This window comes from Triticum dicoccoides, chromosome 3B, assembly GCF_002162155.2.
Source record: "Triticum dicoccoides isolate Atlit2015 ecotype Zavitan chromosome 3B, WEW_v2.0, whole genome shotgun sequence".
Lineage (NCBI taxonomy): Eukaryota > Viridiplantae > Streptophyta > Magnoliopsida > Poales > Poaceae > Triticum > Triticum dicoccoides.
Genome location: NC_041385.1, coordinates 514,489,980 through 514,508,961, shown reverse-complemented (window position 1 = coordinate 514,508,961; position 18,982 = coordinate 514,489,980). Strand labels below are relative to the sequence as shown.

General features: G+C 43.5%; 1 protein-coding gene across 1 annotated transcript; it reads right to left on the bottom strand.

The window, feature by feature from the left end:
* Positions 1–908: 908 nt before the first annotated feature.
* Positions 909–4,615, bottom strand: LOC119281469 (carotenoid cleavage dioxygenase 8 homolog B, chloroplastic-like). Its single transcript, XM_037561982.1, has 5 exons — positions 4,233–4,615; positions 2,247–2,990; positions 1,940–2,133; positions 1,549–1,841; positions 909–1,464 (listed from the first exon to the last, which is right to left on the bottom strand). Exons 1-5 carry the CDS (start codon positions 4,533–4,535, stop codon positions 1,316–1,318), a joined length of 1,683 nt encoding a protein of 560 aa, XP_037417879.1. The 5' UTR covers positions 4,536–4,615; the 3' UTR covers positions 909–1,315.
* Positions 4,616–18,982: the final 14,367 nt, after the last annotated feature.

The following is an 18,982-nucleotide window of genomic DNA, read 5'->3' as shown; positions in this document are numbered from 1 at the left end:
GATAGCGGCGCAAGTCGGCGGCAGAAGCAGGAAACCCTAGCAGGAGGGATACCGAGCCGCGAGGGATCCACATATAGCCCAAGCGAGCCATGCCCTCCTGGGCCCGACTCGCCAAATGGGCCGGAGAGGAACGGGGAGCCGGTAACCGGGCGGGGGACCCAACTGGGCCAAGAGAAACAAGCGGGGGGAAATCGATAGCCGAAGAGAGGGAGGGGGGAGGGGGAGGCCCACTAGCCAGCACCGCCCCAACAGGCCCAGCAGGCCCACACGGGGAGAAGGCCCGCGAACCGGCGGCCACTACACAGGGATCTGGATCTAGGGTACACGTAGCGACCAGCGGCCCCACCGCCGCCACCGCCGGAGACGGAAAGGGAGATGGAGAGCCTCCAAGCTCCCCATCAGGAGCACGACCCAAGACACCAGGCGCAGGAGACGCGAACACAAACTTACCAGATCTACGCCGACGTCGCGAGACCCGGAGCCAGCCGTCGGCCGACGGAGGCACCCCCAACTGTCGGCCCCGACCCCCGGGGGCAAACTTACGAGGGCGAGGGGCGGCGCAGGTGACCCCCACCTCCCCAGAGCAGGTCACCGCACCACCGGGGGAGGAAGGTAGAGACCGCGAATCCTCCTCATCCGACAGCAGCGCCCAAAAACGAGATCCAAGAACCGGCAGCGAAGAGAGGGAAGGGGAGAGATCCACCTGCGGGGAAACAGGAGAGGATAGGGGGAGGGGAGCTACGCATGAAGGCGAGGGCGACCGGACGCCGGCCACCGGGGAAGGGCGGGGAGCAGATCTGCCGAGGCGAGGAGGAGAAGGAGGGGAAGGGAAGGGAGGGAGAAAGGAAGGAGGAGCCATACTGCCACTTAGGCCCTCAGTCGTACATGGTGATGGAATATTAACTATATTGCATATACTCGTAAACAACACTATGAACCTGGCAATAACGAATTATGTACACATTACACATTGTGCATTACTTATGCACTGATAATCGGAACCGGGCTATGTACACACTTCCCTGTAGTTTCACTTCGTGTATACAATATCATCGCACATCTTTTATCGAGAAAGGCTCTCGCCCTGCTTTATAAACATCACACATCTGTCTATGTGTATATCTTTTTCCTTCCTTTCTACACAAAACTACCACTAGCGATCTGACTATCTTTGTAGCGACACAAACATCCACGTATGCACCACTGACTTGGAGACTTTTTCTTTTCTTTTAGCGACCACCGACTTGGATTCGCTGACCCTGTATGCGAGAAGCTAGCAGAGAAACAATGGCACCGGTTGGTACTCTGGTATGTGTTACTTGTCCCTGGGCACCCAGCAGCAGTGCAAGCCGTAGGGCAGCCCGTAGGGGAACTTGGCCCGGGCAATCTCCTTGAAGGTCTTGGCGTCCAGCACCAGCGTGTAGCCCGACCCGTCCTTGGCGCTCACCATGGATATCGCCACGCCTACACCACAATTTGCCAACCCAAGTCAGATAATACAGTCACAACAAATAGCGATGTGCGCACGTGGAAGAAGAAGAAACTAACCGTCGTCTTCCTCTACGGCGCCGGGGCGCGCCACGAAGTAGGGCTCTGACGGCACGGCCCCCTCCTCGTACCAATTCTTGGCCGTCTTCTCCACCAGGTCGATCTTGGTGAGCGTGTTGGGGAAGTTGCACGGCCGGCGCGCGCCGCAGGCGTAGGCGTAGCGGTACTCCTTGCCGAGGTGGGCGGGGTTGATGCTGCACATGTCCATGCCGCGGCCGTGCTCCTCCGGGTCCAGCGCCGCCTCCAGCTCGCCGAATGGGCTCCCGTCCAGCGGTATCCTGAACCGCCCCACCCTGCACGTCCATGACAAACAGATATACCTTAGTATAAGCCCATGCGTCAAGATTCGCGCTCTGATAGAAAAATGATGTAGTATCGTACTAGTACGTACCTGGCATCGGTGAGGACATCCTCGCCGGTAAATGCCCGGAGATTGTGGAGACGGAGGTTGTCAAGGATGGAGGTGTCGGCGTTGTGCTCGCAGCAGTCGGCGATGATCGCCGTCACACGACCCTCCTCGTCCTTCTCCTCGTACGCGTTGATGAAGTGGAACGTCACGAACGGCGGCACCTCTACGCTCGCCACCTTTGGGTAAAATAAATAATTCCAACCCAGAATATGTCAGAAACCCAGATCAAACGGCTATGGCTAGTACGGATACGACGGATCGATAGTGATATAGTAGTAGTAGAACTTACGATCTTGCCGCTGGCCTTGCACATGACGTGCATGTAGCTCCCGGACTCGAGGTGCCACTGGAACTTGTACAGCGGCGTGGGCTCGGCGCGGAGGAGGTTCGCAGCGCAGTACCGGAGCGGCATCTCCGGCACGACCACGTAGTTCTCGGTGACGGGGAAGGAGTGCACCCACCCGGGCGCCGGCCCGCCGCGGCAGTCCACCCTGCCCACGAACTGCCTCTCGTTGCTCCCAGCGTCCATCCTCGCCACCACGTACCCGGGCCGGATCAGGTCCGGAATCAGCGTCCAGAACTCGGTGTCGGTGACGATGGGGTGTGCCGAGTGGATCAGGCCGCCCAGCTTGTCCTCGTACTCGAACTTGCTCACCGTGTCCAACGTGTCCGGGTCGACGACGATGGAGCCCTTGACGGTCTCCGTGAGGCAGAGCACGCGGCCGTCGCCGAGCCTGACGACGCCGGTGTTGGAGTTGTCGGTGAGGGAGTTGCCGGAGAAGAGGCTCGCCAGCTGCCCGACCAAGGACTTGAAGCTGTCCGGCTTGGGCACCTCCGAGAACTCGCGGTAGCACACCTTGCCGTGCTGGCGCGCCGCCTTGTACGCCTCCGACTCGATCTGCCGGTGCGCTCCCACGGCGTGGCCGTCGCGGAACGAGACGCGTACCAGCGTGGCGTAGCCGTCGAACAGGTGGCGGAAGCCGTAGTCCCCGAGGTCCCATAGGCCCGGACCGTTCCTCAGGTACGTGCCATCCTGCAACAGAGCACATATAATACACACCCGATCAATTATTGCGGCGCAACGAACAAATCTGTCGAGGTAGATTAAGTTATCGATCGTAGATGATTGCAAAGATGATTAGCTGGACGATTACAATCACAGCTTAGTCACGAGTCTAACCATAGTATACTGCAACATACACCTGCAGATTTAATTCCTCCAAGTCACTGTCGAAGTGGCACGCACACAGGCCAAGAAATTGGCAGAAACAGTGAGCTCATCACTGGAAGTGGAGGGGGGACAAGAAGGTTTTAGCCTTTGTATGAAATTTGCGGGGAACAAGGCTAGCTTCGTCAAAAAAAGGTTGCAGGAAGCAACAAAGCTATCATCATGACTTCATGAGACAGCGACACCATTGTCGCCGTCGTGAGCGCTGAAGAGTGGAGCAGCAGAGAATCTTGGGATATATGTTGTCTTCCCCGCGAGCATGCACCGTGAGTGCCGAGATGCCATCTCGTTATCGCTCGCTAGCTAGGCCTTCTGTTCGTTCTATATTAGTGTAAATTAGTACATCAGTGTCGACCTCTTCGCTGTCGATCACAACTAAAGATGCGCGTCAAGTGCTTCCCCAACTGACAGTTACAGTGGAAGATAAAAGTTGGCAACTCTATGTAATATACCCCTCCTCGTTAGGCTAGTTATTACTAGATCGATACGCTGATGAGCATGCCATGGACGTGTCCAACGCTGGCCCAAACTTTTCTTTGTTAACTGCTTGTACGAGTGTAATATATGCTTTCCCCGCAGAAAAAAAGAGAGAGTATCATATATGCTTTGCTTTTATTCACCTTTTGTGTGTGTGGATGCTTGGCGTTGCCGACACCTTGATGAAAGCAGTTAGGTTAATGGAAAGAATGTGTTACGCTGTGTGGCCTGGTCTAAAAGTGCTTATATGCATATGCCTTCCAAATTTTCTTTTCGGTTTTTGTGAGCAACAGGAAGATATGCATGCTTTTATCAAACAATTTTTTTAGAAAAAACATGCATGCATACGGTCAAGGTTTGAATCGAAGTAACGGAAAAGATTCACATTCTTGAAGAGAAAACGCACGGCTAACCTTCTCCTGGGCCACCGGCAGACGGTATAACATGTTTGAGGTTAGTACGTCAGTTCAGGAATCAGGAATCTTTTTCGATCAACGGAATGAAGAATCTTTAGGAAGGAAAACAAAACGAAAGCATGCATAGATAGATTTCTGGAAGCAATTCACTCACCAGCCACGTAGGGAGCTTTCCCTCCACTTCCAGCGCGCCCTCCCACCTCTCCTGCCGGATGCTCTTCCACGCCACCAGCTCGTCGGCGCCACCGTCCACGCCGCGCCCACCACGGCGCCGCGGAGCGCTGACGACCGGGCGTGGCGGCGGGGCTATGACCGCCGGCGGCGCCTCCGTGACGGCGGCAGCCGCGAGAGGCTGCGCTACGGCCCGCTTGTTGCCTCCCGGCTGGCCGGCACGACGGCCCGGCCGGCCGGACAGGGCGGCGACCGTGCAGAGCGAAGATGAGATCGTGGGAGACATGGCGGTTGTCTGGCAATCTAGCAAGATCAAGCCGGTGTGCTGTGGCACCCAAGTCGAGTGTCGTGAGCAGAGCTAGGCAGGTGTGCTGCTGCTAGGATTTGGTCTGGAGTGGTACCCTGGTGAAGGGATGTATATATAGCCCGCCCGAAGAGGCCCGGCCCAGGTGTGTGTGTGTGTGTGTGTGTGTGTGTGTGTGTGTGTGTGTGGCGCATATCTGATGATCTGCGGACGCCATGAGACGGATCGATGGGCGACGCGATTCGGCATCTCCACTGCTCGAAACCAATGGATGCCGGGTTTGTTTGCACCCCGCTTGTCATGTTGCAGCTCGGCTCGCTCCGGTTGGTCCAGCGACCACGTAGTAGTAGTGCCTCTTCGTAACGTACGTACAGTAAGAACGTGTGCGTGGAGCGTTTGCAGTCGCGGTCATGGCCTCGGAAAAGTTAAACGCTGGTTTTTTGCGGGGTCGATATGAAGATCGTTGTCGGGGGGATACGACTTTCTGCACGACGAACCGGACGCATGTACGCACGTACATACGTACCGACGTTTTCAGCGGGTTAACCTCATCGCTGGGTCGTTCGCTTGCTTGGGCTCTCTCGGTTTTAACCATTCGATGTGGACAAACGGGAATGGTACATATTTGTCACTCCAACGGAGCTTGGGGAAACGCGATGCGGATACGGGAAAATTCCAAAGCGATTCAAAGCTAGCGTTCTGTAAAATAGCATAGATACAACTATAACAGTGTCATGTTCTGGCCGAGTCAGACCTAGTACCAGTTGCGATTGCTCGTTTGGTGCTCAGTTAAACGCCTAAACCACATACGTAATTACTTGGCATTATTACCAAAACCTTGTTCCCGTGACAGTGGCCTAATTGTTCTTTATTAACTAATCCAATTGACCGCTGTCTCATACTCCTGCAGAGTGACGAGCAGGGCGCTCGCTAGTAACTGGCCACTGATAGCCAAATATCTGTGTTGTACTAGAAAAATGCCCCGGAGATTTCTAAGAAAGATTACAAAAATATTAAGATCAAATGTTAACATAGGAACTGCGGGCCACATATGGGTAGAAAATATCAAACAGTCTGGAACCATGTTGAATGGGCTGAATTCACATGTCCTAATGGACCGTGTGGACCCAGCTGTAAATGGGTTCAGGTATGTAAGCATGCTGTTAAAGGGCCTTTTGTGGCTAGATCTGTTAACTTTTGACTAAGTCAGGTGGGCCTGGTAGCCGTCGACATGGACAACCTATTTAACAAAATAGGACACTGTTGGGCCGTGCCATATGTCCATATTTAATAGAGACATGTGGTCTATTTGATGAGCGACACTTATTCAAATTAAAAGATGAAGTGTGACTCCGCTGACGAATGAGAAGCCGACGCTGGAGGATCGTCAAGCTCGACATCGTTAACGGGTATCAGATCTGAAACCCGCACCTAATAGCTTATTGGCGATCCGTTACGATGGCTGCCACATATCGGTTACTCTTACAAAAAATGATTACTGTCATGGAACATCTACGACAACACATGTATGCCTATCTTGATTCTATCATAAAACCGTGAGGGATGTACATAGGTGAAAATGTGATCTAATATGGCAAACACGTATCATCCCGGATGCATTTTTTTAGTAAAACTAAGCATTTCTTATCCTATATACCTAAGAGAGCCATCCACACTAATTTATTTATCTTAGCATGCAAGCATGCTACCTCACCATACAATTATCAATGGGATAAGCCTATCTCAACATGCAATCATGCATGGGAAAAAAAATCCACGACAACATTCAGCCATGCACGGGAAAGTGTTTTTCATTCGGTTATTCTACTTATATTCAATAAACATTTTATAACTATACATTGTCAAATATAATAAATCATATGTATTTTAAATGTTGGTTCTCATGTTATCAACCCATATTTTCATCAACCAATTCCTGCTGCAACGCGTTGGTATCCTATCTCTTTCTTAAATGTTGGTCTTGGAGTTCACTCTTCACCAGATGCATCTTTTTCTTGACCCGTGCCTATCCTGCTTCAGCTCATTCCTCATGTTCCCGATCACTTCTCCTTGCACTTGATGAATGGCCTTAAGATCACTTACGATATACTACTTCTCCAGATGCTTCTCCAAGGCTTCCCTGTCTTCTGTCATATTCTCTTGTAATTTTCTTGATAGGTTCTTGGTACGCCCATTTTGCATCATGATTTTCTACTGTTATTTATATTGTTTTTTGTCATTATTCCACCTTATGATGCAATTCTAATGTCATTTCTCTCTTAATTAGCAAGATTTACATGAAGAGGGTGATTACCGGCAGGTGGAATTCTGGACGTGAAAAATCTGCAATAGAGATACATATTCTATAGAACTCCAAATGACCTGAAACTTCACGAAGGTTTTTTATTGAATATAATATAACTGGAGCAAAGAAATACCAGAGGGGGTCACCAGCTGCTCACAAGGCAACAGGGCATGGCCACCCCCCAGGCGCGCCCTGATGCCTTGTGGGTCCCACAGATTGCCTCTGGTGCCCATCTTTTGCTATATGAGGGTTTTTTACCTAGAAAAATAAATAAGAGGAAGACTTTCGGGATGAAGCGCCGCCGTCTCGAGGTGGAGGCAGGAGCACTTTTTCTCTCTGGTGGAGCGATTCCCCCGGGTATACTTCCCTCCGGGATGGGGAAATTGAAGCCACCGACATCACCAATGATCCTCTCATCGTGGAAGGACCAATATTCATCAACATCTTCACTAGAACCATCTCATCTCAAACCCTAGTTCATCTCTTGCATTCAATCTTTGTCTCAAAACCTCGGATTGGTACCTGTGGGTTTACTAGTAGTGTTAATTACATCTTGTAGTTGATGCTAGTTGGTTTATTTGGTGGAAGATTAAATGTTCAGATCCTCAAGCATATTCAATACCCCTCTGATCTTGAACATGAATATGATTTATGAGTAGCTACTTTTGTTCTTGAGGACATGGGAGAAATCTTGTTATAAGTTATCATGTGAAGTTGGCATTGATATTTTGATGATATGTATGTTGTTGCTTCCTTTAGTGGTGTCATGTGAACGTCGACGACATGACACTTCACCATATTTGGGCCTAATGGAAGGCATTGTGGAGTAACAAGTATATGATGGGTTGCTAGAGTGACAGAAGTTTAAACCCTAGTTTATGCGTTATTCCATAAGAGGATGATTTGGATCCATATGTTTCATGCTATGGTTAGAATTATCTTAATTTTTTTTCGTAGTTGCGGATGCTTGCGAGTGGGGGTAATCATAAGTGGGTTGCTTGTTCAAGTAAGAACATCACCCAAGCAGCGGCCCACCCACATATCAAATTATCAAAGTAATGCACCCGAATCAACTAAATATGATGAACGTGTCTAGACGATAATTCCCATGTGTCCTCGAGAATGCTTTGCTTTATATAAGAGAACTTTCAAGCTTGTCCTTTGCTAAAAAGGATTGAGCCACCTTGATGCACCTTTGCTACCATTGTTACTTGTTACTTGTTACGAATTATTTTGCTACAAAACTATCTATCACTATTACTTACATCACTTGTAGAGAATACCTTACTGAAAACCGCTTGTAATTTCATTCTGCTCCTTGTTAGGTTCGACACTTTTACTTATTGAAGAGACTACGATTGATCCCGTATACTTGTGGGTCATCAAAACACTCTTCTGGCGCCATTGCCGCGGAGTGAAGCGCCTTTGGTGAGTGGAATTTGGTAAGGAAACATTTATATTACGTGTTGAAATTTTCTGTCACTTGTTACTATGGAAAATAATGGTTTGAGGGGTTTGTTCGGGGTATCTTCACCTCGACCGAAAGCAATAAGAGTTGCTCCTCAACCTACTAAAAATATTATTCCTTCGGGTATGTTAAAGAAACTGCTAGCTAATCCTTATACAAGAGATGGAACGATACATCTTGATATGCACTTAATCTATGTGGATGAAATTTGTGGATTGTGTAAGCTTGCAAGTTTATCCCAGGTATTCCCTTTACCTTTGGAGGGAAAGGCATAGCCATGGTACATGCTATTGGAACATCGGATTGGAACCGGATGAAATTGGAATTTCATCAGAAGTTTTATCCTATGCATCTGGTTCATCATGATCGGAATTATATATATAATTTTTGGCCTCATGAAGGAGAAAGTATCGATCAAACTTGGGGAGGCTTAAATACATGATGTATACATGCCTCAATCATGAGCTTTAAGAGAAATTATTATACCAAATTTTTATGCTCGGCTTTCTCATAATGATCTATCCATGCTCGATTCTTCTTCTACGGGTTCCTTTATGAAGAAAACTATTGAATTCAAATGGGATCTTCTGGAAAGAATTAAACAAAACTCTGAAGATTGGAACTCGATAAAGGTAAAGAGTCAAGTATAAACCTTGAGTTTGATTGTGTTAAATCTTTTATGAAAACTGATGCTTTCATAAGTTAGGTACTAAATATGGACCTGACTCTGAGATAGTAGCTTCCTTTTGTTAATCATTTGCTACTCATGTTGATCTCCCTAAGGAGAAGTGGTTTAAATATCATCCACCTATTAAAGAATTGTTAGAGGAACCTATTATAGTTAAAGATGAAACAGTTATCTATAATGTTGATCTAGTTGCGTCTGCTGGTTATATTGAGAAGCCACCTTTTCCTGTTAGGATTAATGAACATGCTAAAGCTACAACTGTGGTTAATAGAAGTAATAATAGAACACCTAAACTCTTTGAACAAATAAGTGTGGAACCTAATATTGCTATTGTTAAGGATCTCTTGGTTGATAATATTGATGGGCATGTTATTTACTTATGTGATGAAGCTACTAGAATTGCTAAACCTGCTAGACACAAACAAAATATGCTAGATAAGAATAAGCCAGTAGTTGGCATGCCTGTTGTTTCATTTAAAATTGGAGAACATTTCTATCATGGTTTGTGTGATATGGGTGCTAGTGTGAGTGCTATTAAATTTACTTTATATTAAGAAATTATGAGTGATATTTCACCTGCTGAGATTGAAGACATTGATTTTTGCAAATAAAGATACTATTTCACCACTTGGGATTGTTCGAGATGTTGAAGTCTTGTGTGGTAAGATCAATACCCTACTGATTTCTTAGTTCTTGGTTTACAACAAGATAGTTTTTGTCCCATTATATTTGGTGGGCCTTTCTTAAATACCATTAATGCTGAAATTGATTGTGTTAAAGAAAAGGTTAGTGTTAAGTTTGGTGATGTATCTCATGAGTTTAATTTATCTAACTTTAGTAGACAACCACATGAGGAGGAATTTCCTAGTAAGGATGAAATTATTGGTCTTGCTTCTATTGTTGTACCTTCTACTGATCCTTTAGAACAATATCTGCTAGACCATGAAAATGACATGCATATGAATGACAGAAACGAAATAGATGAGATATTCTTTAAACAAGAACCTGTGCTTAAACATAGTTTTCCTATTGAAACTCTTGGGGATCCTCTCCCACCTAAGAGTGATCCCGTGTTTGTATTAATGAAACTACCTGATACACTAAAGTATGCTTATCTAGATGAAAGGAAGATATATCCTGTTATTATTAGTGCTAACCTTTCAGAGCGTGAAGAAAAGAGATTACTCTGAGGAAGCACCGTGCTGCCATTGGATATACTCTTGATGATCTTAAGGGCATTAGTCCCACTCTGTGTCAGCACAAGATTAATATGGAGCCAGATGCTAAACCCGTCATTGATCAACAATGTTGTCTGAATCCTAAGATGAAGGATGTGTTAAGGACTGAAATATTAAATCTTCTTGAGGCTGGTATAATTAATCCTATAGCTGATAGTAGATGGGTAAGTCTTGTTCATTGTGTTCCTAAGAAAGGAGGCATAACCATTGTTCCTAATGATAAAAATGAACTTATCCCACAAAGAATTGTAACCAGTTATAGGATGGTAATTGATTTCAGGAAATTAAATAAAGCTACTATCAAAGATCATTACCCCTTGCCTTTTATTGATCCAATGTTATAAAGATTATCTAAGAACACACACTTTTGTTTCCTTGATGGATATTCTATTTTTCTCAAATACTCGTGTCAAAAGAAGATCAAGAGAAAACTACTTTTACTTGTCCTTTTGGAACTTATGCTTATAGGCGTATACCTTTTGGTTTATGTAATGCACCTACTACCTTTCAAAGATGTATGATTGCTATATTCTCTGACTTTTATGAAAAGATTGTTGAGGTATTCATGTATGATTTTTCCGTTTACGGGGCTTCTTTTGATGAATGCTTAAGCAACCTTGATCGAGTTTTGCAGAGATGTGAGGAAACTAATCTTGTTTTGAATTGGGAGAAGTGCCACTTTATGGTGAATGAAGGTATAGTACTTGGGCATAAAATTTTTGAATGGGGTACAGAAGTAGATAAAGCTAAGTTGATGCAATTGAGAAAATGCCATGTCCTAAAGATATTTGATACGTCTCTAACGTATCTATTATTTCTGATTGTTCCATGCTATTATAGTATCAATCTTGGATGTTGTATATACATTTACAAGCAACAATATATCATTTTTTGGGACTAACCTATTAACATAGTGCCTAGTGCCAGTTGCTAATTTTTGCCAGTTTTTGGATTTTCAGAATATCAGTATCAAACTAAGTCAAAATGCCACGAAAATTTTGGTGCTTTTTTCTGGACAAAGAAGACCCTGGAAGCTTCGGGAGGGGACGAGAAGATGGAGCAGTGGCCCACGAGGCACCAGGGCGTGCCCTGGTGGCTTGTGGGGCCCATGTGGCTCCGTTTGACCTAACTCCACATCTATAATTTCTCTAAAATCGTGAAACCAACAGAGGAGTCCATGAAATACTTTTTCCGCTGCTGCAAGTTCCTGATCTCGAGAGATCCCATCTGGAGGCCTTTTCCGGCACTCTGCCGGAGGGGGAATCAATCACGGAGGGGCTCTAGATCAACCTTGCTACCCTTTCCATGATGTGTAGTAGTTTACCACAGACCCTGTGGGTCCATAGTTAGTAGCTAGATGTCATTACTTTTTGCGGTGTGTTTGTTGGGACCCGATGAATTGTGAGTTTATGATCAGATCTATCCATGAATATTATTTGAGTTTTCTCTGAATTCTACTACACTGATTACTATAGCTTCGTATTTCTCTCTAATCTATTGATTTGGTTTGGCCAAATATATTGATTTATCTTGCAATAGGAGAGGTGCGTTGTAATGGGTTCGATCTTCCGGTGCTCAATCCCAGTGACAAAAGGGGATATGACACATATGTATCGTTGCCATTAAGGGTGAAAATATGGGGTTTATTCACATGTGAGTTTATCTTGTCTACATCAAGTCATCTTGCTTAAGGCGTTACTCTATTCTTTATGAACTTAATACTCTAGATGCATGCTGGATAGTGGTCGATGTGTGGAGTAACAGTAGTAGATGTAGGCAGGAGTTGGTCTACTTGTCTCGGACGTGATGCCTATGTATGATCATTGGCTTGGATAATGTCATAATTATTTGCTTTTCTATCAATTGCCCAACAGTAATTTGTTTACTCACCGTATGCTATTTTCAAGAGAAAAGCCTCTAGTGAAAACTATGGCCCCTGGGTCTATCTTTTATCATATATTAAAACAAAAATACCTTGCTGTATTTTAACTTTATTTATTTTATTTTCTATTCTTTTCTGATCTATCTATGAAACACCTTGTTCGCAATCGTCGAGGGATTGACAACCCCTTGTTCGCGTTGGGTTGCAAGGATTTGCTGTTTGTGTGCAGGTGCTGCTAAGAAGGTGTTTCTTGGTTCTCCTACTGGATTGATAACCTAGGTTCTTAACTAAGGGAAATACTTATCTCTACTATACTGCATCATCCTCTCCTCTTCGGAGAAATCCCAATACAGTTCACATGTAGCAATATTAAAGGTATAACAAGTTTCCTTGGTCATGCTGGTTTCTACAGAAGATATATTAAATACTTCTCTAAAATGTCTAGGCCTCTTACTAATCTTTTGCAAAAGGATGTTCCAATTGTTTTTGATGATGATTGCATATAAGTCTTTGAAATACTTAAGAAGCCTTAATTTTCGCACCTATTGTTCAACCACCTGATTTGAACTTACCATTTGAAATTATGTGTGATGCTAGTGATTATGCTGTAGGTGTCATTCTAGGACAAAGAGTTGACAAGAAATTGAATGTTATTCAATATGCCAGTAAGACTCTGGACGGTGCTCAAAGAAATTATGCTACTACCGAGAAAGAATTTTTAGCGGTTGTGTTTGCATGTGATAAATTTAGACCTTATATTTTTGATTCTTAAGTAATTGTTCACACTGATCATGCTGCTATTAAATATCTTGTGGAAAAGAAAGATGCTAAACCTAGACTAATTAGGTGGGTTTTACTATTAGAAGAATTTGAATTGTAAATTACTGATAGAAAAGGAGCTGAGAATCATGTAGCACATAACTTGTCTTGGGTGGAAAATGTTCTTGATGACCCACTGCCTATTGATGATAGTTTCCTGATCAACAATTAGTTGTATAAATGCTACTCATAGTCTTTGGTATGCAAACTATGCTAATTACACTGTTGCCAAATACATACCAGCTAGTTTCATGTACCAACAAAAGAAAAATGCTTAAAGTAGTTATTTTCCCGAGGTTTGGAGTCCCTAGATATTTAATGACCTATGGTGGTTCACACGTTATTCATGGTGCATTATGTAAACTTCTTGCTAAATATGGTGTTAACCACATAATTGCATCACCAAATATTCTTCGGGCTAATGGCCAAGTTGAATTGAGTAATAGAGAAATCTAGTTAATTTTGCAAAAGACCATTAATAAATATAGAAAGAATTGGTCTAAGAAACTTGATGATGCAATCTGGGCTTATAGAGCTGCTTATGGAAATCCTATGGGAATGTCTCCATATAAAATGTTCTATTGAAAAGCATGTCATTTACGTATTGAGTTAGAACAAAAAGCTTGTTGGCAATTAAAGAACTTAATTATGATTTCAAACTTGCCGATTGATAACCCACAAGTATAGGGGATCACAACAGTTTTCGAGGGTAGAGTATTCAACCCAAATTTATTGATTCGACACAAGGGGAGCCAAATAATATTCTCAAGTATTAGCAGTTGAGTTGTCAGTTCAACCACACTTGGATAACTTAGTATCTGCAACAAAGTATTTAGTAGCAAAGTAGTATGACAGTAATGGTAACAGTGGTAAAAATAATGATAGCAGATTTCTAATGATTGGTAACAGTAGCAACGGAAAAGTAAATAAGCAAAGCACAATATGTGAAAAGCTTGTAGGCATTGGATCAGTGATGGATAATTATGTCGGATGCAATTCCTCATGTAATAGTTATAACATAGGGTGACACAGAACTAGCTCCAGTTCATCAATGTAATGTAGGCATGTATTCCGAATATAGTCATACATGCTTATGGAAAAGAACTTGCATGACATCTTTTGTCCTACCCTCCCGTGGCAGCGGGGTCCTAATGGAAACAAGGGGATATTAAGGCCTCCTTTTAATAGAGTACCGGACCAAAGCATTAGAACTTAGTGAATACACGAACTCCTCAAACTATGGTCATCACCGAGAAGTATCCCGATTATTGTCACTTCGGAGTTGTCCGATCATAACACATAATAGGTGACCATAGACTTGCAAGATAGGATCAAGAACTCACATATATTCATGAAAACATAATAGGTTCAGATATGAAATCATGGCACTCAGTCCCTAGTGACAACCATTAAGCATAGCAAAGTCATAGCAACATCAATCTCAGAACATAGTGGATACTAGGGATCAAACCCTAACAAAACTAACTTGATTACATGGTAAATCTCATCCAACCCAGGACCGTCCAGCAAGCCTACGATGGAATTACTCACGCACGGCAGTGAGCATCATGAAATTGGTGATGGAGGATGGTTGATGATGACGACGGCAACGAATCCCCCTCTCCGGAGCCCTGAACGGACTCCAGATCAGCCCTCCCGAGAGAGATTAGGGCTTGGCGGCGGCTCTGTATCCTAAAACGCGATGAAGCTTTCTCTCTGATTTTTTTCTCCGTGAAAGCAAATATATAGAGTTGGAGTTGAGGTCGGTGGCCATCCAGGGGGCCGACGAGGCAGGGGGCGTGCCCCCCACTCTCGTGGATAGGGTGTGGGCCCCCTGGCCTTGATTCTTTTGCCAGTATTTTTTATATTTTCCAAAAGTTATCTCCATGGATTTTCAGGTCATTCCGAGAACTTTTGTTTTCTACACAAAAATAACACCACGGCAGTTCTGCTGAAAACAACGTCAGTCCGGGTTAGTTTCATTCAAATCATGCAAGTTAGAGTCCAAAACAAGGGCAAAAGTGTTTGGAAAAGTAGATACGTTGGAGACGTATCAACTCCCCCAAGCTTAAACCTTTGCTTATCCTCAAGCAATTCAGTTGATAAACTGAAATTAATAAAGAAAAACTTTTACAAACTCTGTTTGCTCTTGTTGTTGTAAATATGTAAAGCCAGCATTCAAGTTTTCAATAAAGATTATGAACTAACCATATTCACAATAACACTTAGGTCTCATGTTTACTCATATCAATGGCATAATCAACTAGCAAGCAATAATAATAAAACTTGGATGACACCACTTTCTCAAAACAATCATAATATGATATAACATGATGGTATCTCGCTAGCCCTTTCTGAGACCACAAAACATAAATGTAGAGCACCTTTAAAGATCAAGGACTGGCTAAACATTGTAATTCTTGGTAAAAGAGAACCAGTCAAGTCGTACCCAATATAAACTAATAGTAATGCATGCAAATGACATAGGTGCTCTCCAGCGGGTGCTTTTTAATAAGAGGGTGATGACTCAACATAAAAGTAAATAGATAGGCCCTTCGCAGAGGGAAGCAGGGATTTGCAGAGGTGCCAGATCTCAATTTTAAAATAGAGATGAATAACATTTTGAGCGGTATACTTTCATTGTCAATGCAACAACTATGAGATCTCGATATCTTCCATGCTACATACATTATAGACGGTTCCCAAACAGAATGGTAAAATTTATACTCCCCCACCACCAACAAGCATCAATCCATGGCTTGCTCGAAACAACGAGTGCCTCCAACTAGCAACAGCCCTGGGGGAGTTTTTTTAATTATTTTGATTTGCTTTTGATATTTTTGATCATGGGACTGGGCATCCCGGTTACCAGCCATTTTCTCGTGAATGAGGAGTGCAATCCACTCCTCTTGAGAATAACCCACCTAGCATGGAAGATACATACATCCCTAGTTGAAACATGAGCTGCTCGAGCATACAAAACAGAATTTCATTTGAAGGTTTGGAGTTTGGCACATACAAATTTACTTGGAACGGCTGGTAAATACCGCATATAGGAAGGTATGGTGGACTCATATGGAATAACTTTGAGGTTTATGGAGTTTGGATGCACAAGCAGTATTCCCGCTTAGTACAGGTGAAGGCTAGCAAAAGACTGGGAAGCGACCAACTGAGAGAGCGACAACAGTCATGAACATGCATTAAAATTAATCAACACTGAGTGCAAGCATGAGTAGGATATAATCCACCATGAACATAAATATCGTGAAGGCTATGTTGATTTGTTTTCAACTACATGCATGAACATGTGCCAAGTCAAGTCACTCAAATCATTCAAAGGAGGATACCACCCTATCATACCACATCACAACCATTTTAATAGCATGTTGGCACGCAAGGTAAACCATTATAAACTCCTAGCTAATTAAGCATGGCATAAGCAACTATAATCTCTAATTGTCATTGCAAACATGTTTATTTATAATAGGCTGAATCAGGAACGATGAACTTATCATATTTACAAAAAAAAAGAGGTCGAGTTCATACCAGCTTCTCTCATCTCAATCAGTCCATCATATATCGTCATTATTGCCTTTCACTTGCACGACCGAACGGTGTGTATAATAATAATAGTGCACGTGCATTGAACTAAGCTGGAATCTGCAAGCATTCAATTCAAGGGAGAAGACAAGGTAATATGGGCTCTTGGTTAAATCAACAATCATGCATATAAGATCCACTAAGCATTTTCATTATGGTCTTCTCCTCTCGACCCCCAAAAGAAAGAAAAGAAAATAAAACTATTTACACAGGAAAGCTCCCAACAAGCAAAAGAAGAACGAGAAATCTTTTTGGGTTTTATTTTAATTGTTACTACAAGCATGGAAATTAAACTAACTATTTTTTTTTGTTTTTGTTAAGGTTTAACAAACACACAAGAAGAAAGCTAGAAAAAGAAATGAAACTAGCATGGATAGTACAATGAAAGAGTATGAGCACCGACAACTAGAATAGTGTGTGAACATGAATGTAATGTCGGTGAGAAATACGTACTCCCCTAAGCTTAAGCTTTTGGCCTAAGTTGGTCTATGGCCATGGATAACGGCTACTCTCCCCGGTGTACCGAGGAGTGTCATCTGGATACCACTGGCTGTCTATCTCCTCCGGATCCCACTAATAAGATGATGGACAATAAGGGTCCAGTGGTGGTTCTGGCTCAGGCTCTGGAGTGGATGTCTAGCCTCAATGCGCATACACAGCCGTCAACAGGACGAGGTAATGGCCTGCAGTTAAATCAAACAAAGAAGGCGCAGGCAGGGTAATAATCTCATTGTATTTCTTATTAAATCTCAGGTTATATAGAAGCATCTTATCATCATTATCAACAATAAATTCATGCGCTACCATGCTGCTGTAATCTAAAAAGGTAGAGGGCAGCAGTGTTTCCTCTTTCTCATAATGCCTAATAGGTATCTCAAAATGTCTAGCAAGGCGTGCAACATAGATACCTCCAAAGATGGGGCCCTTGGTACGATTCAAGCTTAATCGTTTAGCAATAACGACACCCATACTAAAAGAGTTGTCACAAAATAAGGCATGGAACAGAATAATAATATCAGGAACACTGAGGTTTCCATAATTTCCGTGACCAATTTAGCATCGACTAGCAAATATGGCAAAGTAGCGTAAAACAGGAAAATGTATGCAAGTTATTCTTGCATCGGAAACCTTCCTCGATTCCCCTACAGTAATAGTATCAATAAAACCATCCACATCTTTACGATGTAGTTCATCTAAGCTGCCCTCGAAGGGTATCCTACAAACTGCACAAAAATTGCGTAAGGACATTTCCTTAGCCTCATCATATAAATGAAAAGATACTGAAGGAGGTGAATTCTTAGGATAATAGTAAAAGTTTTGCACGAAAGTATTGGTAAGTAAGAGATACTGTTCGATCCGGTCGTGGAGGAAGTCGATGAGGCCCGCATTTTCAGCCAAAGAATAAAAGTCTTCATAAATCCCGGCTGCTCTCAAGAAATTATCACAAGGCCACTCACACGGCCTTACATCCGCTACGCGAGGAAGATTATACTTGGCCTTTTCTTTCTCCTTAGCTTGTTTATCCTTGGAGCCTTGGCTAGAAGAGCCCCTCAAGAACAATCTCTTCATCTTTTTCTAAAAATTTCTGAAATTTTTAGGAACTCAAAACAGAAGTGAATCAAACTAAACTAGATTGATAGCAACTACTCCCATAAGTGCCTAGAGCCTATATCATGCATTAGAATTACTTGGGACCTCATAAATTTGACATGCAAGCTCAAGAATAGGGTCACCTAGGCAGCAAAAGTTTGCAATGAATAAAGCACTAGAACAAAAACTAATTGGACCATTGGAGGAGTCACAGACCAAAGAACAATCTCCCAAAGCAGTTTTGTGAATGGAGCCTTGAGCAAGGAGATCGAAAATCGCAGCAAAATGAGCTAGAACTCGTGCTTGAGCTGGATGGGGATTTTTTTGGGAGGAAGATGGAGTGTGTGGGTGCAGGAATAAGTGGAGGGGGCCCACCATGGGCCCACGAGGCAGGGGGCGCACCCAGTAAAGGTGGGCGCGCCCTGGACCCTCGTGGCCAGGTGCTTGCCCCCCTGTCATGTTCTCAGTTCCTAAAATCCTCAAATATTCCATAAAAAAATCATACTAAATTTGAAGGGCATTTGGAGAACTTTTATTTTCGGGATATTTTTTATTGCATGGATAATTCAGGAAACAGACAGATAATGCTATTTTTGATTTATTTATTCTAAATAACAGAAAGTAAAAGGAGGGTACAGAAGGTTGTGCCTTCTAGTTTCATCCATATCATGATCATCAAAAAGAATCCATTAACAAGGTTGATCAAGTCTTGTTAACAAACTCATTCCGAATAACATGGAACCGGAGAAATTTCGAATAACACTAGGTTACCTCAACGGGGATATGGACATCCCCAATAATAAGAATATCATATTTCTTCTTGACAGTAGGAAGAGGAA